The 22,457-nt window shown below is 47.6% G+C and overlaps 1 protein-coding gene and 1 non-coding gene across 7 annotated transcripts in view; both read right to left on the minus strand.

Annotated features, from left to right (window-relative positions):
- The window catches only part of LOC139420148 (solute carrier family 12 member 7-like), a 110,895-nt gene that overhangs the window by 40,783 nt on the left and 47,655 nt on the right, over positions 1–22,457 (minus strand). For all 6 annotated transcript variants that reach the window (XM_071169933.1, XM_071169932.1, XM_071169930.1 and 3 more), the window contains exons 2-9: positions 12,423–12,517; positions 11,833–11,970; positions 4,951–5,097; positions 3,475–3,529; positions 3,132–3,262; positions 2,716–2,957; positions 2,296–2,507; positions 1,013–1,180 (exon numbers count right to left, since the gene is read on the minus strand). In XM_071169933.1, the coding sequence (XP_071026034.1) occupies positions 1,013–1,180; positions 2,296–2,507; positions 2,716–2,957; positions 3,132–3,262; positions 3,475–3,529; positions 4,951–5,097; positions 11,833–11,970; positions 12,423–12,517 (1,188 nt within the window). The remainder of the gene's footprint in view (positions 1–1,012; positions 1,181–2,295; positions 2,508–2,715; positions 2,958–3,131; positions 3,263–3,474; positions 3,530–4,950; positions 5,098–11,832; positions 11,971–12,422; positions 12,518–22,457) is intronic.
- Positions 1,943–2,019, minus strand: trnav-uac (transfer RNA valine (anticodon UAC)). The gene has a single exon. It is a non-coding gene; the product is annotated as a tRNA-Val (tRNA).

Genomic DNA, 22,457 nt, shown 5'->3' on the forward strand with positions numbered 1-22,457 from the left:
TACCCTTTAGCTCAGTGCGAATGTTGCCTGTAATACATGGATTCTGGTTGGGGTATGTACGTACAGTCACTGTGGGGACGACGTCCTAAATTCCTCTGCGTCGCTTCCTTTTGTGAATAATTGGGATGTCTGCCCTGTGGGGTGTTTGGAGAATATCGTGTGAGCCTGCTTGCTGCTGTTGTTGTTGTTGAAAAAATCTTTGTCTAATCCGAGGTAAGTGATCACTGTTCTGATATCTAGAAGCTCTTTTCTGCCATAAGATACGGTTGCAGAAACATGATGTACAAAATCATTTACAAATATTGTGAGAAAAAAAAAACAGTAATAGCAGACCGTAAAATGGCGGCCATCTCCTCCGGCGCCATTTTCTTCTTTTACCCCCTATAGTCGATGTCCGCGACCATAAAAATCTGTCAGTTTTAAAAGGTAGAGATATTTTTGCATTGGATACGACTCAATCCATCGCATCCGCGGATGTCACGCTTCCCGAAAACACTTCCAGAAAACACAATCGTCTGTAACGTCCGAACGGTTTGGCCTGCAAACTATTACGAACCCTCTATGGAAAGAGAAGACTCTCACAAACACGAAAGTGTTCTCCACATTGCTCTACGACCCCCACAAACGTCTTGGGACTCGTCTTAAGTAAGTACAGCCGATGATCTTCTGTCTGTAGCGTCTGAACAGTTTGGGCTAAACACTAACATAACCCCTCTGTGGAAAGGTGAGATTCTCACAAACACGTACATGTTGTTTTTCTCTAGGACGCCCACAGGTCTCACAAGACTCCTCTGAAGGTCCCCAGGTGTCAGTTGAAATGTTTTTATGGAAGTATTTGTGGAGACCGTTTATTGCCATAAATAAAAATGTTTAAAAAAAGTACAATGTTTCCAATCTACAAAGATTCATTATTGTAAGGTGAGGCTCTCACCCACACGTACATGTTATTGTGTACCTTAGCAGCACTTCCCTTTCCTCCTGTTCATACAAGTAGATGTCCATTTGAACATACCTGTGACGGAGGGGAAGTAGATGCCCACCAGCAGGGTGAAGAAGGTGGTGATGTCATTGGCCACGTAGGGCATGTATATATCCTGGGAGGTGTCTGCAGCCGGCTCCGACATCTGGTGCTTATTCTCTACCAACATGCCTTTAGGACCGTAGTCCCCCCAGATGTTGTCTGTGGAAGATGGGGGGGGGGGGGGGTGAAGTGGAGGGATTGGAAGAGGGAGCGTAGGGGTGGTTAAGAGACAGGGAGTGAGATGAGAAGGGAGAAAAGAGAGAGATACAAAGGGAGGGAGGACAATCACTAGTCACTATCCTCTGAAGGAAGAACACTGAGTACATATGGGACTCGTCAAATCACCTGCCTCCACACGCCTGATTCCATAACTTAAGGAATTTGAGCAATTTGGAAGTGACGATGGGGGAGTGGACATCAATGTCAGAGTTCGGGAATGTCTTGAATATGTTACGATAACACGAGTATGTCAATTGTTCTGCCGGCCGTGGTATCCCTTCATCTCAGCCTAAATCTAGGATGGTAGTAGATGATACTATGCTGATTGAAGTGAAGACAGTTCCCCTCCATCATTGGATTTAATAAAAACAGATCCCATCAGTAAATAAACTAGACATGGAGCATGGTCCCGAAAACTTCCCCCGGTCTCTACTACTTTTTAACACCATCGAGATGGACCCGATGCATTCTTCTTTATAGGGGTCCATCTCAATAGTGTAAAGCAGATAACCAGCCGCAGACAGAGAGGGGTGTACAGCTCATCCTTGGTGTCAGTATTCCCAGCAAGGGAAAAACATCACTCTCTATTGGATGTCACGATGACATTGTACATCTTCGTTTAACATTTTACTCATTTAGCACACACTCTTATCCAGAGCCACTTCCAGTATCGACTGCATACATTTTCATATTTGTTAGTACTGGTCCCACCGTGGGAATCGAACCCACAACCCTGGCATAGTAAGTGCCATGCTCTTCCAACTGAGCCACACGGAACCTTCCTAATCTAATTCTCATAAGAGCTTCAAGGGTAATATAGTAAGTAGTCTGAGAGGAACTGACACAGCGTTATGCTCTACTACAAATAAAAACGAATGATTGTAATCCTGGTTTCCATTAAGATAGGGTGTCAGGACTGAGGGGGAAATAGCATTGCTTTTAGCAGTGAGGGCAGACTTTACATCATGGGAACATTCACCCCACAATTAAAGTTAGTTGCATAATTTAATCACAAAAATTGTGTGTGTGTGTGTGGGGGGAGAGGGGTCTCTCACCTCTGATGACCCCGCTGGTCAGGCCGGGGATTCCCTGGATCACAGTGACGTTGTTGAGAGTGAAGTATTCGTTGCAGGTGGCGTTGAAGTCTGGAGAGTCACAGAACAGGGACCACAGCTTGGTGGTGACCGTCACGTTGTCCACCTTCATCGTCTTCAAACACTGGTCAAAGTTGTGGTTCTGCAACGTGCGGTTCCCCAACAGGCAAATACTGGGAGGAGGATATAGAACAAAACAGTTTTTTAAAATCTCACAGGGGGAAAAAATTGTTTTGGCCCTGGTCTTCCTGATGTAAGACCAAGAGTCATTTGTGTGTGTGGGTGTGTGTGCGCGCGCGCGCATATGTGTGTGAGGGTGTTCGCTTCTAGTGGTTTCTGGTTGTATTTTTCAACAAGGCCGTGAGTTCAGACTAGACTCACGGGAAGTCTGGCGGTTCGAAGGCGGTCTTGATGACTCCGGCGTAGATGGCCAGAATGGAGAGGATGACACAAGCCAGGAAGACCAGGGCCAGCTTGTTGACGTACTTGACCCCCACAAACACCACCAGGGACATGAGGGTGAGGCAGCAGGTGCCGTACACCCGCATGTTGTTGAGCAGTGCCTCCGGCTCATCCTCCTTCTTCTCTGCCTTGAAGATGGCCGCACTAGGCACAATGTAGGTCTGGGAGGAGACCGGGGGGGGGGGGGGGGTCATCAGAGACGTTCAGTTCAGTAGGGTACAGAGTTATGAAAGGTTCAGATAACAGCCTCATCAGGTGTTGTTATCCGTTCATGTATTAATGACTACAGATGAGGTAGTAGTAAAAACGACAGTATCTTTGCAAAGGATACTCACTAACAGAATCTCTATAGTACCGAGGATGTACATGGAGCCAGCGAAGGTGGTCCCCAGGTAGAAGCAGAGCCCCACAGCCCCGCCGAACTCTGGCCCCAGCGACCTTGAGATCATGTAGTAGGAGCCTCCAGCTACAGACCAACAACAATGGGGGACAGAGCCAGTCACAACCACAGCCGTGGAGAAAACTCACTTTGAGGTGGAGTGGTACATATTGTTCCCTCTGGTGCTGGAACCCAAATCGCTAAACGATTTTCATCTTAATTCTCAGTTCAAATTCTTGAAGGAAATGTCAGCCCAATTATATTTAGTAGAAATGTGCCATTATCCACAGTGAACCTACCTGGAACTACACCATTCGTAGCGATGGCACTCATTGATATGGCTGTCAGCATTGTCTGCGAAGAAGAGAGAGAAAAAAATCCCAACATTTTAGATTACGTTAAGCAAGGGCAATATTTGTGAATCTAAAATGCATGGAATCCAAAGAATTATAAATCAGGGGGGAGCTTATCTCATATTTAGTGGCTAAACGACTCAGCTGTGGCTTAAATCTTTAGGAACACAATCACAGGCATCTGGGTAATTGATATGAGCCCCTTTTTACCTGAAACAGTCTGAAGCCAAAAAGTTAAATAGAGTTATATATAAATACTTGATGCTAAGTTAAAGCTACCAAGCTTGCTAGGATAGGACAGATGTCCCGGCTGCAACTTCAATTTTCAATTTGCACCGAGGTGTGGAAGTGATAGGTGTGAAAGCCGTTGAGCCCAACAATGGGAGCAGGGCATTACAGCCTCCCCCACCCAAATGGAGAGACGGCTTCCCCCTGTGCAGAGGTCATCAGAGTATAGAGGAGCGAGTTCGAATTCCAAATTGGATGACCGCTCAAATACATTTTTCCCCAGTCGGAGCTCGTTTTTTTCCCCAGAGTTGAACGCTCGGAAGTCAGAGATTCCCGAGATCCCTGGTGTTTTGAATGTGGCATTAGAGTTGGGATTATGGGATTATGGTTCATTATGGTTCATATTTGTCTAAACAAGCAAGCAACCATTTCACTGTACCGATTACACCTGTATCCTGTGACAAATAAACTTAGATTTTATTTTATATAGTGTTTGTTTACCAGAGACGGTAATGTAAAGAACAACATGACCTTCACCAAAGTCAGATTAGGAGATATATATATATATATTTAATTGTTTATTTAACGAGGTAAGTCAGTTAATAACACATTATGATTTGCAATGACGGCCTAGGAACAGTGGGTTAACTGCCTTGTACAGGGGCAGAACAACAGATTTTTACCTTGTCAGCTCGGGGATTCGATCTAGCAACCTTTCGGCTACTGGCCCAGCGCTCTAACCACTAGGCTACCTGCCACCTCTACACTCTAACCACTAGGCTACCTGTCACCTCTACACTCTAACCACTAGGCAACCTGCCGCCCCAAGATACAGGCTAAGGAATAGATGAAGTGAACTAGGTTTTGCTACTACCTTCACCACTCGTCTACAGTGAATCCTTAAAGAGATGGGCGGGGCTAAAGCTTAAGAGGGTGTGAACGATGCTGAATGGGTGTAGACAAAGAAGAGCTCTCCAGTAGGTGTACCAAAGTGGAGTTACAAGTTAATCAACTTTTAAAGCAGAATTAATTTCCCATTGTTCCTCACCCGAAGTGTATGATAGACCATTTTCTAGCTCGGAGTCTCTACTTTTATCCAATGTTAAAAACACTATTTCATATTACACAACAAAGGAACCAATCCAGATGGAGGGACACAAAATAGCAATAATCATATTATGGGACATTCCTTACACAGGAGCAGGTCATGACCACAATGGCAAGGGATTCCATGATGCCGGCGGTTCCCACGATCCAGGTGAGACGCAGGAACAGGATGACCCCCAGGATGTTTTGGAGGCAGGGCAGGTACACCCCAATTAATGTGCCCAACGCGGGACTCTGTGGAGAGTGGGAGAGGAGAGTGAGAGGGAGAGAAGGCAAGGGGTCATTAGGTAGTAAGTTCCACCATATAAAATCATTCAACCCACAGAGGATGTGATTGTGTTTCAAGGGTCAACCAGAAATGATTTCTTTCTTTATTTTTACCTTTATTTAACTAGGCAAGTCAGTTAATAACAAATTCTTATTTGTAAATTATAACAGATTACATTTAAGATGTTGCCTTTCATTAGGTGTCATGACACATTATACAGTGCATTTGGAAACTATTCAGACCCCTTGACTTTTTCCATATTTTGCTATGTTACAGCCTTATTCTAAAATTGATTAAATTGTCTCCACCCCCCTCAATCTACACACAATACCCCATAATGACAAAGCAAAAACTGTTTATTTTTTAATTTTGGGAAAAGTATATTTAAAAAATGAAATATGACATTTACATACGTATTCAGACCCTTTACTCAGTACTTTGTTGAAGAACCTCTGGCAGCAGTTACAGCCTCGAGTCTTCTTGGGTATGACGCTACAAGATTGGCACACCTGTATTTGGCGAGTTTCTCCCATTCTTCCCTAAAGATCCTCTAAAACTCTGTCAGGTTGGAAGAGTAGTGTTGCAGCACAGCTATATTCAGGTATCTCCAGAGATGTTTGATCAGGTTCAAGTCCAGGCTCTGGCTGGGCCATTCAAGGACATTCAGAGACTTGTCCTGAAGCCACTCCTGTGTTGTCTTGGTTGTGTGTTTAGGGTTTTTGTCCTGTTGGAAGGTTTTCATCAACAAACTCTGTACTTTGATGTGTTCATCTTTCCCTCGATCCTGACTAGTCTCCCAGTCCCTGCTGCTGAAAATCTTCTCCACCGCATGATGCTGCCACCACCATGCTTCACCGTAGGGATGGTGCCAGGTCTCCTCCAGACGTGATGCTTGGCATTCAGGCCAAAGAGTTCAATCTTGGTTTCATCAGACAAGAGAATCTTGTTTCTCATGGGCTGAGAGTTCTTTAGGTGCCTTTTGGTTTCCGTCTGGCCACTCTACCATGAAGGCCTGATTGGTGGAGTGCTGCGGAGATGGTTGTCCTTCGAGATGGTTCTCCCATTTCCACAGAGGAACTCTGTCAGAGTGACCATCGGGTTCTTGGTCACCTCCCTGACCAAGGCCCTTCTCCCCCGATTGCTCAGTTTGGTTGGGCGGCCAGCTAAAGGAAGAGTCTTGGTGGTTCCAAACTTCTTCCATTTAAGAATGATGGAGGCCACTGTGTTCTTGGGGACCTTCAATGCTGCAGAAATGTTTTAGTTCCCTTTCCCAGATCTGTGCCGCGAATCAATCCGGTCTCCTTCGACCTCATTGCTTGGTTTTGTCAACAGTGGACCCTTATATAGACAGGTGTGTGCCTTTCCAAATCATGTCCAATCAATTGAATTTACCACAGGTGGACTCCAATCAAGTTGTAGAAACATCTTAAGGATGATCAAAGGAAACAGGATAAACCTGAGCTCAATTTCGAGTCACAGAGTAAATACTTTAAATTTGTAATACATTTGCATTTACATTTCAAAAAACCTGTTTGCGCTTTGTTATAATGGGGTATTGTGTGTAGATTGATGAGGATTTTTTTTTTAAACCTAGAACAGGATTAGAATAAAATAACATAACAAAATGTGGAAAAAGTGAAGGGGTCTGAATACTTTCCGAAAGGCACTGTAAGTTGGTATTCCCATCCACCACCATGGTGTACCACCTAAATATCACATTGCTCAGAATGCTGGGCTAGCCAACATCCCACCCTCTGCCTATTAGAACAAAACACACAAGGAGAAAAAAAAAATAGCAGAAAACGCTTTTTACAAAAAAAGGGATACATTAGTCATTATAGCTTGGGAACACGGGTTTCTTTTCTTGAACCATTAACAGGCTTTCAGCATGCTTTTAGAGAAGGGCACTCGACATGTAATGCCATGACACAAATGACTGATGATTGGCTGAAAGAAAGTGTATAATAATAAGACAGTGGGAGCTGTACTGTTAGATTTCAGTGCAACCTTTTGACATTATTGGACATTATGTGTTTTTGGCAAAACATATGTGTTGTGGCTTTTCAACCTCTGCCATATCGTGAATTCAGAACTTTCTTTAATGCAAGCTACTTGAATGTAAAGCATAAAGTGTGGTATTCTGCAAGGCAGCTCTCTTGGCCCTATACGGTTCTCTATTTTTTACTAATGATCTACCACAAGCATTAAACAAAGCATGTGTGTCTATGTACGCTGATAATTCTCAACATTATACTCTAGTAACCACAGCTAATTATATTTTTGTAACCCTAAACAAAGTTGCAGTCAGTTTTGGAATGGGTGGCTAGTAATAAACTAGTCCTGAACATATCTAAAACTAAAAAGCATTGTATTTGGTATGAATCATTCTTGACCTCAATTCATTCTTGGTAATGAATTATGTGGCTGTTGAGAATGTTGAGGAGACTAAACTTCTTGGTGTCAACTTAGACTGTAAATTGTCATGGTATTGATTCAATTGTTGGAAAGATGGAGAGGTCTGACTATGATAAAGAGATGTCCAGCCTTTTTAGGCCCACAGTCGACAAAACAAGTCCTGCTGGCTCTAGCTCTAGTGGTGGAGGCTTTAGGGGAGGGCGTGGTGGTGGTGGCTTTAGGGGAGGGCGTGGTGGCGGCTTTAGGGGAGGTGGTGGTGGCGGCTTTAGGGGAGGGCGTGGTGGCGTCTTTAGGGGAGGTAGTGGTGGCTTTAGGGGAGGTGGTGGCGGCTTTAGGGAAGGTGGTGGCGTCTTTAGGGGAGGTGGTGGCGGCTTTAGGGGAGGGCGTGGTGGCGTCTTTAGGGGAGGGCGTGGTGGTGGTGGCTTTAGGGGAGGGCGTGGTGGTGGTGGCTTTAGGGGAGGGCGTAGTGGCGGCTTTAGGGGAGGGCGGTGGTGGCGGCTTTAGGGGAGGGCGGTGGTGGCGGCTTTAGGGGAGGGCGGTGGTGGCGGCTTTAGGGGAGGGCGGTGGTGGCGGCTTTAGGGGAGGGCGGTGGTGGCGGCTTTAGGGGAGGGCGGTGGTGGCGGCTTTAGGGGAGGGCGGTGGTGGCGGCTTTAGGGGAGGGCGGTGGTGGCGGCTTTAAGGGAGGGCGGTGGTGGCGGCTTTAGGGGAGGGCGGTGGTGGCGGCTTTAGGGGAGGGCGGTGGTGGCGGCTTTAGGGTAGGGCGGTGGTGGCTTTAGGGGAGGCGGTGGTGGCTTTAGGGGAGGCGGTGGTGGCTTTAGGGGAGGCGGTGGTGGCTTTATGGGAGGCGGTGGTGGCTTTAGGGGAGGTGGTGGCGGCTTTAGGGGAGGTGGTGGTGGTGGTGGCTTTAGGGGAGGGCGTGGTGGCGGCTTTAGGGGAGGGCGGTGTGGCGGCTTTAGGGGAGGGCGGTGGTGGCGGCTTTAGGGGAGGGCGGTGGTGGCGGCTTTAGGGTAGGGCGGTGGCGGCGGCTTTAGGGGAGGGCGGTGGTGGTGGCTTTAGTGGAGGGCGTGGTGGCGGCTTTAGGGGAGGGCGGTGGTGGCGGCTTTAGGGGAGGGCGGTGGTGGCCTCTTTAGGGGAGGGCGTGGTGGTGGCGGCTTTAGGGGAGGGCGGTGGTGGCGGCTTTAGGGGAGGGCGGTGGTGGCGGCTTTAGGGTAGGGCGGTGGTGGCGGCTTTAGGGGAGGGCGGTGGTGGTGGCTTTAGGGGAGGGCGGTGGTGGCGGCTTTAGGGGAGGGCGTGGTGGTGGTGGTGGCTTTAGGGGAGGGCGTGGTGGAGGCTTTAGGGGAGGGCGTGGTGGAGGCTTTAGGGGAGGTGGTGGTGGTTTAGGGGAGGTGGTGTTGGCTTTAGGGGAGGGCGTGGTGGTGGATTTAGGGGAGGGCGTGGTGGTGGATTTAGGGGAGGGCGTGGTGGTGGCTTTAGGCGTGGTGGTGGTGGCTTTAGGGGAGGTGGTGGCGGCTTTAGGGGAGGGCGTGGTGGCGGCTTTAGGGGAGGGCGGTGGTGGCGGCTTTAGGGGAGGGCGGTGGTGGCGGCTTTAGGGGAGGGCGGTGGTGGCGGCTTTAGGGGAGGGCGGTGGTGGCGGCTTTAGGGGAGGGCGTGGTGGTGGTGGTGGTGGCTTTAGGGGAGGGCGTGGTGGAGGCTTTAGGGGAGGGCGTGGTGGAGGCTTTAGGGGAGGGCGTGGTGGAGGCTTTAGGGGAGGGCGTGGTGGAGGCTTTAGGGGAGGTGGTGGTGGAGGCTTTAGGGGAGGTGGTGGTGGCTTTAGGGGATGTAGTGGTGGCTTTAGGGGAGGGCGGTGGTGGCGGCTTTAGGGGAGGGCGGTGTGGCGGCTTTAGGGGAGGGCGGTGGTGGCGGCTTTAGGGGAGGGCGGTGGTGGCGGCTTTAGGGGAGGGCGGTGGTGGCGGCTTTAGGGGAGGGCGGTGGTGGCGGCTTTAGGGGAGGGCGGTGGTGGTGGCTTTAGGGGAGGGCGTGGTGGTGGTGGTGGCTTTAGGGGAGGGCGTGGTGGTGGTGGTGGTGGTGGTGGTGGCTTTAGGGGAGGTGGTGGTGGTGGCTTTATGGGAGGTGGTGGTGGTGGCTTTATGGGAGGTGGTGGTGGTGGCTTTATGGGAGGTGGTGGTGGTGGCTTTATGGGAGGTGGTGGTGGCGTCTTTAGGGGAGGTGGTGGTGGTGGTGGCTTTAGGGGAGGTGTTGGTGGCTTTAGGGGAGGGCGTGGTGGAGGCTTTCGGGGAGGGCGTGGTGGAGGCTTTCGGGGAGGGCGTGGTGGCGGCTTTCGGGGAGGGCGTGGTGGCGGCTTTCGGGGAGGGCGTGGTGGCGGCTTTAGGGGAGGTGGTGGTGGCTTTAGGGGAGGTGGTGGTGGCTTTAGGGGAGGTGGTGGTGGCTTTAGGGGAGGTGGTGGTGGTGGCGGCTTTAGGGGAGGGCGTGGTGGCGTCTTTAGGGGAGGTGGTGGTGGCTTTAGGGGAGGTGGTGGCGGCTTTAGGGAAGGTGGTGGCGGCTTTAGGGAAGGTGGTGGCGTCTTTAGGGGAGGGCGTGGCGTCTTTAGGGGAGGTGGTGGTGGCTTTAGGGGAGGTGGTGGTGGCGGTGGCTTTAGGGGAGGGCGTGGTGGCGGTGGCTTTAGGGGAGGGTGTGGTGGCGGCTTTAGGGGAGGGCGTGGTGGTGGCGGCTTTAGGGGAGGGCGGTGGTGGTGGCGGCTTTAGGGGAGGGCGGTGGTGGCGGCTTTAGGGGAGGGCGGTGGTGGCGGCTTTAGGGGAGGGCGGTGGTGGCGGCTTTAGGGGAGGGCGGTGGTGGCGGCTTTAGGGGAGGGCGGTGGTGGCGGCTTTAGGGGAGGGCGGTGGTGGTGGCTTTAGGGGAGGGCGTGGTGGTGGTGGTGGCTTTAGGGGAGGTGGTGGTGGTGGCTTTAGGGGAGGTGGTGGTGGTGGTGGCTTTAGGGGAGGCGTGGTGGTGGCTTTAGGGGAGGGTGTGGTGGTGGCTTTAGGGGAGGGTGTGGTGCTAGCCTTAGGGGAGGGCGTGGCCGTGGCGGCTTTAGGGGAGGGCGTGGTGGTGGTGGCTTTAGGGGAGGTGGTGGCTTTAGGGGAGGGCGTGGTGGAGGCTTTAGGGGAGGGCGTGGTGGAGGCTTTAGGGGAGGGAATGGTGGTGGTGGCTTTAGGGGAGGGGGAGGTGGTGGTGGCTTTAGGGGAGGTGGTGGTGGCTTTAGGGGAGGTGGTGGTGGTGGCTTTAGGGGAGGTGGTGGTGGCTTTAGGGGAGGTGGGGGTGGTGGCGGCTTTAGGGGAGGTGGTGGTGGTGGCTTTAGGGGAGGTGGTGGCGGCTTTAGGGGAGGGCGTGGTGGTAACTTTAGGGGAGGGCGTGGTGGTGGCTTTAGGGGAGGTGGTGGCGGCTTTAGGGGAGGTGGTGGTGGTGGCGGCTTTAGGGGAGGGCGTGGTGGTGGCGGCTTTAGGGGAGGGCGTGGTGGTGGCGGCTTTAGGGGAGGTGGTGGTGGCGGCTTTAGGGGAGGTGGTGGTGGTGGCTTTAGGGGAGGGCGTGGTGGTGGCTTTAGGGGAGGGCGTGGTGGTGGCTTTAGGGGAGGGCGTGGTGGTGGTGGCTTTAGGGGAGGGCGTGGTGGTGGTGGCTTTAGGGGAGGGCGTGGTGGTGGTGGCTTTAGGGGAGGTGGTGGCGGCTTTAGGGGAATGCGTTGTGGTGGTGGCTTTAGGGGAGGGCGTGGTGGTGGTGGCTTTAGGGGAGGGCGTGGTGGTGGTGGCTTTAGGGGAGGGCGTGGTGGTGGTGGCTTTAGGGGAGGGCGTGGTGGTGGTGGCTTTAGGGGAGGGCGTGGTGGTGGTGGCTTTAGGGGAGGGCGTGGTGGTAGCTTTAGGGGAGGGCGTGGTGGTGGCTTTAGGGGTGGGCGTGGTGGTAGCTTTAGGGGAGGGCGTGGTGGTGGATTTAGGAGAGGGCGTGGTGGTGGATTTAGGAGAGGGCGTGGTGGTGGATTTAGGGGAGGGCGTGGTGGTGGATTTAGGGGAGGGCGTGGTGGTGGTGGCTTTAGGGGAGGGCGTGGTGGTAGCTTTAGGGGAGGGCGTGGTGGTGGCTTTAGGGGAGGGCGTGGTGGTGGCTTTAGGGGAGGGCGTGGTGGTGGCTTTAGGGGAGGCCGTGGTGGTGGCTTTAGGGGAGGGCGTGGTGGCTTGTTTGAAGCATAAAAAATATAAAGCCAACAATGATCAATCACACTTTAGCTCATGTAGACAAACAAAGTGAGCATGTTTCAGGCTCACCTTGACTGGTTTCTTACTCCTGGCTGGCCCCTCCTCATCGTCTGCCTCCTCGTGCTCTTTGACCCCCTGAGTGAGGTTGGTGTAGTTGGCCAACTTGTTGAGCAGCGAGGACACCATGGGGTTGCTGTCCATCTCTTCCTGTGAAAAAAAAAAAATGAAAAAAACAGAACACAAAAAGTATCATAACACATCTTGGCATGCATGCTCATACATAAAAGGTCAGACAAATAACCCGATAACCGGAGTGGTGGGTGAAACCATCAAGAGGAATTTCAAAATTGTACACAAATCAAAGTAGATTGGAATAGTTTTGCTGAAGTGAATTATAGTAGAGGAGTAGAAACGGATTTCCCAGTATAAGGGATCACTAGCACAGAGGTCAGAGGGCAGACAAATGGCATTACACAGTAGAAATTGATTTCCCAGTATAAGGGATCGCTAGCACAGAGAGGTCAGAGGGCAGACAAATGGCATTAGACAGTAGAAAGCTGGATGAGTATAAAAGAGGGAAAGCCCCTTTCTTCACTTTTAACATTGAATCCCAGGTCAAACGCCTATGTCAAAGGTCATTATTGGATGTTGACAGTTACCTCGAAGAGGGCCATGTTCTTCCCATCATATAGATTCCCTTTGTCATGGTCTGTGTTGTTAATGAAGGGACTGCTTTCCTTTGGCATGCCATCGCCTGTGGAAGCAAAAGAGACAGTTGATGAGAAAACAAACCTCCATTGCAGTCATTGAAGTGACTGTTCGGCTGATGGAAGAAAATGCATGACAGAGTAGATTAAAGGTTGCAAGATCGAATCCCCGAGCTGACAAGGTTCAAAAAAAAATATGTTGTTCTGCCCCTGAACAAGGCAGTCAACCCACTGTTGAAAATAAGAATTTGTTCTTAACTGACTTGCCTAGTTAAATAAAGGTCAAATTAAAAATTAAATTAAAAAGATTAACTGGCCGTTAACCAGAGGTGAACCTTAAATCAGAAGAAAATATGGCAAAAGCTAAAACCAACCAGTTTGTTTAGAAGACAACTCAACTACTCCAACTGTCCCTTCAATGAGTTTCAGGTCATCTCCTGAGTCGTTCTCTACTGGGACATGAAGGACCATCACGGTGATGGGATGTCTATACTCTGGTGGGAATTGTTCATTGATCCAGCTATTAAAACTTGCAACGGAGTAAAACACACATCCCCCTCACGGTTTGATATGGTTCAAAAACATCTCGAATGTAATTTCCATTGATTTACATTGGGTCGCAGGCTATAAATAGACTAGCCTCGACTAATGCTTAAAACCCAGAAGAAAAAGAGAATGTCAATCAAATACTGTAACTGCCACTGCTACAGAGGGCAGTAAGTGCTGGAAAGTGGAGATTATTCCTACTGAGCTACTGTAGTCTCTCATTAGTGTTAGCGTCAGTCTGGCTAGCCGATTGTATCAAGAGAGAGGAAACTACAGACCAAGACAGAGAATGAAGACTAAACAAAACAAGGGGAATTGAGTTTGTTTGGTCTGTGTTAAAAACGGCAACCCGGCTTTAAAGCCAACTTTTTTATAACAATCAAAGAAAATGAGAGGCAACTGTAGCAAATGACTCAAGCTTATGATTCTCATCCAGTGTTTATGCTGCAATAGTTTGTGTCAGGGGGCTAGGGTCAGTCTGTTATATCTGGAGTATTTCTCCTGTCTTATCCAGTGTCCTGTGTGAATTTAAGTATGGTCCTTATAATTCTCTCCCTCCCGGGGAACCTGAGCCCTAGGACCATGCCTCAGTACGACCTGGCCTGATGACATCTTGCTGTCCCCAGTGCACCTGGTCGTGCTGCTGCTCCAGTTTCAACTGTTCTGCCTGCAGCTATGGAACCTTGACCTGTTCACCGGACGTACTACCTGTCCCAGACCTGCTGTTTTTGACTCTTGCGCGCCTGCTGTCTGTAACTCTGAATGCTCAGCTATGAAATGCCAACTGACATTTACTCCTGAGGTGCTGACCTGTTGCACCCTCGACAACTACTGTGATTATTATTATATGACCCTGCTGGTCATCTATGAACGTTTGAACATCTTGGCCATGTTCTGTTATAATCTCTACCCGGCACAGCCAGAAGAGGATTGGCAACCCCTCAGAGCCTGGTTCCTCTCTAGGTTTCTTGATAGGTTCCTGCCTTTCTAAGGCGTTTTTCCTGGCCACTGTGCTTCTACATCTGCCTTTGTGATATCGGCTGATGTAAAAAGGGCTTTAATAAAGTGGAAAGAAAAAGTATGTGAATCTGAATTTCTGCAAAAATTGGTCATAAAATAAGATGTGATATTCATCTTAATCACAACAGCAGGCAAACACAGTCTGCTCAAACTAATAACACACAAATTATTGTATTTATTTTGTCTATATTGAATACATCATTTAACCATTCACAGTGTAGGTTGGAAAAAGTATGTGAACCCCCCCCCCCTAGGCTAATGATTGGAGTCAGGAGTCAGCTACCCTGGAGTACAATCATTGAGACGAGATTGGAGATGTTGGTTAGAGCTGCCCTGGCACATAAAAGAAAAACCTCACGAAATTTGAGTTTGCTATTCACAAGAAGCATTGCCTGATGTGAACCATGCCTCCAACAAAAGAGATCTCAGAAGACCCAAGATTAAGAATAGCTGACTTGCATAAAGCTGGAAAGGGTTACCAAATTATCTCTAAAAGCCTTGATGATCATCAGTCCACAGTAAGACAAATTGTCTATAAATGGTGAAAGTTCAGCACGGGTGTCAACATCTCTGTTGACGAGTCTACGATACGTAAAACACTAAACAAGAATATTCATGGGACACCACGGAAGAAGCCACTGCTGTCCAAAAAAAAGCATTGCTGCACGTCTGAAGTTTGCAAAAAAAGCATCTGGATGTTCCACAGCGCTACTGGAAAAATACTCTAGGACAGATTAAACTAAAGTTGAGTTGTTTGGAAGGAACACACAACACTAAGTGTGGAGAAAAAAAGGCACAGCACACCAACATCAAAACCTCATCCCAACTGTAAAGTATTGTGACGGGGGAGTCATGGTTTTGGAGCTGCTTTTCTGCCTCAGGGCCTGGACAGCTTGCTATCATCGACGGAAAAATGAATTGCCAATTTTATCAAGAAATTTTGCAGGAGAATGTAAGGCCTGTCCACCAATTGAAGGTCAACAGATGTTGGGTGACGCAAGAGGACAACGACCAAAACACAGAAGTTAAAAACAGCAAAATGGTTTCTAGGGAAGAAAATACATCTTCTGGAGTGACCCAGTCAGTCCTGACCTCAAAACAATTGAGGTGCTGTGGCGTGACCTCAAGAGAGCGGTTAACACCAGACATCCCAAGAATATGAACTGAAACAGTTTTTGTAAAGAGGAATGGTCCAAAATTCTTCATGACCGTTGCGCAGGTCTGATCCGCAACTACAGAAAATGTTTGGTTGAGTACTAAATCCAAGGGTTCGCATACTTTTCTCACCCCGCACTGTGAATATTTACATGGTGTGTTCAATAAAGACATGAAAACTTGATTGTTGGTGTGTTATTAGTTTAAGCAGACTGTGTTTGTCTATTGTTGTGACTTAGATGAAGATCAGATAAAATGTTAAGACTAATTTATGCAGAAATCCAGGTAATTCAAAAGGGTTCACATACTTTTTCTTGCCACTGCACATTTGATTGATTAATGCTAAATAACGTTTCCTCAGAAATGGTAAATAAGATGCTTTAGGTCACTTAATATTTTTGCAATACAATGCTCTACATTGTTCGCCCAGCAAAAATTAAATATCTTAAATTTGCAGGCATAATTCATCCCATATCTTGAATCTAAAAAGGAGGAAGTCCTGAAAATGCTACCTTACACTAATGATAATGCCGTTTCCAGAGACTAATAGTGGAACCTTTCCTCTTGTGAGGGCTCATATCAGCACACTGGAAGGTGGCGTCGTCATGTGTCTGACCACAACATTCTAGCACCAAACTGTGAGCCGAGTCGGCACTTCCTCGGCATTCTGCAAAACAAATGTTTTGAGTAAGCGGAGAAGTGGACAGCCTCTAACATATGGGGTTAAGATACCAATGGTCTACGTATAGCACTATCGAGATACAATGTGAGAGTGTCTCCTGTTTCAACACACCCGGTAGCCAGAGTCTCCTGTTTCAACACACCCGGTAACCAGAGCGTCTCCTGTTTCAACACACCCGGTAACCAGAGCGTCTCCTGTTTCAACACACCCGGTAACCAGAGCGTCTCTCCTGTTTCAACACACCCGGTAACCAGAGTGTCTCCTGTTTCCAACACGCCCAGTAACCAGTGTCTTCTGTTTCCAACACACCCGGTAACCAGAGCATCTCCTGTTTCAACACACCCGGTAACCAGTCTCTCTCCTGTTTCAACACACCCGGTAACCAGAGCGTCTCCTGTTTCAACACACCCGGTAACCAGAGCGTCTCTCCTGTTTCAACACACCCGGTAACCAGAGTGTCTCCTGTTTCCAACACTCCCAGTAACCAGTGTCTTCTGTTTCCAACACACCTGGTAACCAGAGCATCTCCTGTTTCAACACACCCGGTAACCAGTCTCTCTCCTGTTTCAACACACCCGGTAACCAGAGTGTCTCCTATCCCCACCCATTGAAGTGATTATATGAGTCAGCCAAATCCATTCATTCATATGAATTCTGGTGGAATGTGACATTTGACCTCTGTGTAACCTTTGCTGCTTTATCCTGCTGCTGGGAATAAAAGTCTTGCAGCCGAAGCCCTGTGGTAACCGCAGAGAGAGTCAGAACGTCCTTGTGTTACACGCAGAGCAGAGAGCTTATGGTGAATGAATTGATAGTGTGTGTGGGGGAAGGGATAACATAAATATAGGGAATGTGAGTAAATATGTGGCGGGGCGAGGGGGTAGCAACTCCACGTCTGAAACAGTCTGAAACAGTACACGCTACAGGTAATCGTTGGCTTTAATGACGCTAAATCCCAACGTCATCAAATCCCCTTTGAACCAAGGTTTAATTCCTGTGTGCTGGGTCTAGTCTTAGTGCGGTGCTGAAGTAATTGCAGCATTACCATGTGTGTAAGTGGAACACAGTGTAAGGATGATCCAACAGAATTCATTGGTCTGGATTCCTTTTCAACTGGAGACAATATTTATGGCACCAATAGCAGGTAATCCTACGACCTATGGAAAGTGAAAGTATGAAATTGCATTGACCTATTGCTGAGAGACAATTACATATTTATTATTCAAGCCAATGTTTCAGGTCAACAATCCAATTCTCAGGTTTCCCAGAGCCATAAATGTACTGTAGCTGCGATCTATGCCAATGAAGCTGCAGAATCGCTGGATCATGCCCTATCATCCGACAACACAGCAGGTGAAGAGATCCAAAGTCCACCAAATGAGCATCAACACCTCCTCACACTGATCTCTGTCACTCACAGGATGGATCCATGTGCTAACCAGAGACATGTTGTTGTGCAAGGAGCTGAAAAGGCCACGGGAGCATCGCTCAGATGACAATGAGTTTGAACATTCGTTAGCGTGGTACTCTCTATGGGTCTGATAGTCAGCTAGAACTCCAGTGTGTGTATTGCAACATGCCCGAGTGTGTGTACATGTGAAGGAAAGGGGGTGGGGGGGGCGTCGAGGGAGCACTACGGGAAAAGTCTCTGGAGACATGGTCCAGTTTCATATTGGCTAGCCGACCACGGCCAAGATGGTGACCTACTTTACAGACATGTGGGCGCGTCATTGCTGCCGTCATAGGTGCCTTTTCAAGGTAGGCAGCTACTACAGGCCAGACAATGGACCTCTTCAAATTAGATAACTAGCTGGAGAGAGACAGAGGGTGGGTGAGCATCAGAGTGGGTGAGAAGGCCAGAGAGAGCAAAACACACACCGTTCTGAAAGGGTGCGAGTCGGGAAAGAGTCCGCTGCTGATTGGGCTGACAGTCGTTATTCTCTGCAGCGACGTTGCGTGTCGCTAAACCCGATCTTGTTTTGCCTAAACCCGATCTTGTTTTGCCTAAACCCATCTTGTTTTGCCTAAACCCATCTCGTTTTGCCTAAACCCATCTCGTTTTGCCTAAACCCATCTCGTTTTGCCTAAACCCATCTCGTTTTGCCTAAACCGATCTCGTTTTGCCTAAACCGATCTCGTTTTGCCTAAACCCGATCTCGTTTTGCCTAAACCCATCTCGTTTTGCCTAAACCCATCTCGTTTTGCCTAAACCCATCTCGTTTTGACCTAAACCGATCTCGTTTTGCCTAAACCCATCTCGTTTTGCCTAAACCCATCTTGTTTTGCCTAAACCCATCTTGTTTTGCCTAAACCCATCTTGTTTTGCCTCGGCCGGCTGCTCAAGAAGAATACCCAAATTCTTGTCATTCTTCCCTAAATCTGTACACAACAAACATTCACACTGACCCAGGTCAGCTCTGATAGAAGATACGGGAACCACGCGGTGCCATTTTCAGTGTGTTCTCTTGGTCTCCGACTGTATAGTTTCATTGATGCTTCTCTACGTCATAGTATAAAGGTCAAAACAACCACAGAGAATCGCCATGTACTAAACAAGATAACCAAGCCGTGGGCTGTTAAATGGTAGAGTATCTTCCTCATAGTAATGTAAGATTCTGACATAGAGCTCTGTGTCTGTGTCTGTGTCTGTGTGTGTGTGTGTGTGTGTGTGTGTGTGTGTGTGTGTTCTGAGAAAGACCCAACAGTTAGGCCTATCCCAGTCAAAACTCTCATTAGTGAAGCAGACATCTTATGGATGCTGTGGATGCAGGCATACAACCAATGCTCCCTTACTTAAACTTCCATTCTAAACAGCCCCTCAAAAACCATGGGATAACCATCAGTATCAGGCAACAGCAAACCACTGTCCACAAAATAAACCAACCCAGCTTCACCCAAATCATTAGGCAGCAACAAAGGATCGTATTCCCCAGTAAGGCAACAGTGCTTTAAAGTCAACGGTGAATTGACGCAGTTTAATTTAATTAAAATAGTATGTTATTTGTCACATGCTTTGTAAACAACAGGTGTAAAGAGTGAAATGCTAACTTAAGGGCCCTTCCCATCAATACAGAGAGAACAATAATGAGAAATAATATACAAATGACAAAACACATGGAATAAATACACAATGAGTAACGATAACTTGGGTACATACACATACCAGTACCGAGTCGATGTGCAGGGGTACGAGGTAACTACCAGTCATAAGTTTGGACACACCTACTCATTCCAGGGTGATTCTTTATTTTTACTATGTTCTACATTGTAGAATAATAGTGAAGACATCAAAACGATGAACACACTATGAACACACTCTTGGCATTCTCTCAACCAGCTTCACCTGGAATGCTTTTCCAGCATTCTTGAAGGAGTTCCCACATATGCTGAACCATTGTTGGCTGCTTTTCCTTCACTCTGCGGGCCAACTCATCCCAAACCATCTCAATTGGGTTAAGGTCGGGTGATTGTGGAGGCCAAGTCATCTGATGCAGCACTCCATCACTCTCCTTCTTGGTCAAATAGCCCTTACACAACCTGGGAGGTGTGTTGGGTCATTGTCCTGTTGAAAAACAAATGATAGTCCCACTAAGCACAAACCTGATGGCACGGCTTATCACTGCAGAATGATGTGGTAGCCATGCTGGTTAAGTGTGCCTTGAATTTGAAATAAAATCAGTGTCACCAGCAAAGCACCCCTACACCATCATACCTCCTCCTCCATGCTTCACGGTGGGAACCACAATGTGGAGATTATCTGTTCACCTACTCTGCATCACACAAAGACACAGCGGTTGGAACCAAATATCTCAAATTTGGACTCATCAGACCAATGGACAGATTTCCACCGGTCTAATGTCCATTGCTCGTGTTTCTTGGCCCAAGCAAGTCTCTCCTTCTTATTGGTGTCCTTTAGTAGTGTTTTTTTTGCAGCAATTTGACCATGAAGGCCTGATTCACACAGTCTCCTCTGAACAGTTGATGTTGAGATGTGTCTGTTACTTGAACTCTGTGAAGCATTTATTTGGGCTGCAATTTCTGAGGCTGGTAACTCTAATGAACTTATCCTCTGCAGCAGAGGTAACTCTCGGTCTTCCTTTCCTGTGGTGGTCCTCATGAGAGACAGTTCCATTATAGTGCTTGATGGTTTTTGCGACTGCACTTGAAGAAACTTTCAAAGTTTATGAAATTTTCCAGATTAACTGACCTTCATGTCTTAAAAGTAATGATGGACTGTTGTTTCTATTTGCTTCTTTGAGCTGTTCTTAACATAATATGGACTTGGTCTTTTACCAAATAGGGCTATTTTTTGTATACCAACCCAACCTTGTCACAACACAGCTGATTGCCTCAAAAGCATTAAGGAAAGAAATTACACAAATGAACTTTTAACAAGGCACACCTGTTAATTGAAAGGCATTCCAGGTGACTACCTCACGAATCTGGCGTGGCTACGTTGCTACGTTGAAGAACCTAAATTATAATATATTATTTTGTTACCACAAAATTCCATATGTGTTATTTCATAGTTTTGATGTCTTCACTATTATTCTACAATGTAGAAAATAGTAAAATAAAGAAAAACCCTTGAATGAGTCCGTGTCCAAATGTTGGACTGGTACTGTACATACAGTGCATTCAGAAAATATTCAGACCCCTTCCCCTTTTCCATATTTTGCTACGTTACGGCCTTATTCTAAAATGAGTTAAACAATTTTTTTCCGGCATAAATCTACACACAATTCTCCATAATGACAAAGCGAAAAACAGGTTTTTAGATTTTTACATTTTTTTATTCAAAATAAAAAACAGAAATCGCTTATTTACATAATTATTCTGATCCTTTGCTATGAGACTCGAAATTGAACTCAGGTGCATCCTGTTTCCACTGATCATCCTTGAGATGTTTCTACAACTTAATTGGAGTCCAGCTGTGGTATATTCAATTGATTGGACATGATTTGGAAAGGCACACACCTGTCTATATAAGGTCCAACAGTCAGCTCAAAAACCAAGACATGAGGTCGAAGGAATTGTCCGCAAAGCGTTGAGACAGGATTGTGTTGAGGCACAGATCTGGGGAAAGGTACCAAAACATTTCTGCAGCATTGAAGGTCCCCAAGAACACAGTGACCTTCATAATTCTTAAATGGAAGAAGTTTGGAACCACCAAGACTCTTCCTATAGCTGGCCGCTCGGCCAAACTGAGCAATCAGGGGAGAAGGGCCTGGGTCAGGGAGGAGACCAAGAACCCGATGGTCACTCTGACAGAGCTCCAGAGTTCCTCTGTGGAGAATCTTCCTGAAGGACAACCATCTCTGCAGCAATCCACCAAAAAGGCCTGTATGGTAAATGGGCGGCAGGGTAGCCTTTGAACGTTTGTATTATGTAGCCTAAGCCTATTTGTATGAATTTGGGATCTATCGTCCCAGAACTGTCCCAGAGTCTGTTTGGAATAGGCTGTTTCTTTCACGACAAGCTGACCAATAAGAGCAGGTTGCCTAAACCTGTCTACTATAGTAGATTGACACAGGCAAGTGATTTTGCTGTTTAGTTAATCGTCTTGTTGATATGAATTAGCACATTTTGAATAAGGTTTGGGTAGCCTAGTGGTTAGAGCGTTGGACTAGTAACCGGAAGTTTGGAAATTCAAATCCCCGAGCTGACAAGGTACAAATCTGTTGTTCTGCCCTGAACAGGCAGTTACCCCACTGTTCCTAGGCCGTCATTGAAAATAAGAATTTGTTCTTAACTGACTTACCTGGTTTAATAAAGGTAAAAAAATCTAAAATACATTTTAAAAAGTGGACAGACTGAAGCCACTCCTCAGTAAAAAGCACATGACAGCCCACCTAGAGTTTGCCAAAAGGCACCTAAAGACTCTCAAACCATGAGATAGAAGATTCTCTCGTCTGATGAAACCAAGATTGAACTCTTTAGCCTGAATGCCAAGTGTCACGTCTGGAGGAAACTTGGCACCATCCCTATTGTGAAGCATGGTGGTGGCAGCATCATTCTGTGCGGATACTTTTCAGAGGCAGGGACTGGGAGACTAGTCAGGAATGAGAGAAAGATGAACAGAGCAAAATATAGAGAGATCCTTGATGAAACCTGGTCCAGGACCTCAGACTGGGGGCGAAGGTTCATGTTCCAACAGGACAACGACCCTAAACACACAGCCAAAACAACGCAGGTTTGGCTTTGGAACAAGTCTCTGAATGTCCTTGAGTGGCCCAGCCAGCGCCCGGACTCTCTGGAGAGACCTGAAAACAGCTGCGGAGCGACGCTCCCCATCCCACCTGACAGAGCTTGAGTGGATCGGAGAAACTCCCCAAATACAGGTGTGCCAAGCTTGTAGAGTCATACCCAAGAAGACTCGAATCTGTAATCGCTGCCACAGTTTCTTCAACAAAGTACTGAGTAAAAAATAAAAACCTTTTTTTGCTTTGTCATTATGGTGTATTGTGTGTAGTTTGATGAGGGGAAGAAAACTTTATCTGTAACATAACAAAATGTGGAAAAAGTCCAAGGGGTCTGAATACTTCCCAAATGCACAGTAGAGGTGAGGACAAAGTGATGAGGCA

The sequence above is a fragment of the Oncorhynchus clarkii genome, chromosome 11, assembly GCF_045791955.1.
Source record: "Oncorhynchus clarkii lewisi isolate Uvic-CL-2024 chromosome 11, UVic_Ocla_1.0, whole genome shotgun sequence".
NCBI lineage: Eukaryota > Metazoa > Chordata > Actinopteri > Salmoniformes > Salmonidae > Oncorhynchus > Oncorhynchus clarkii.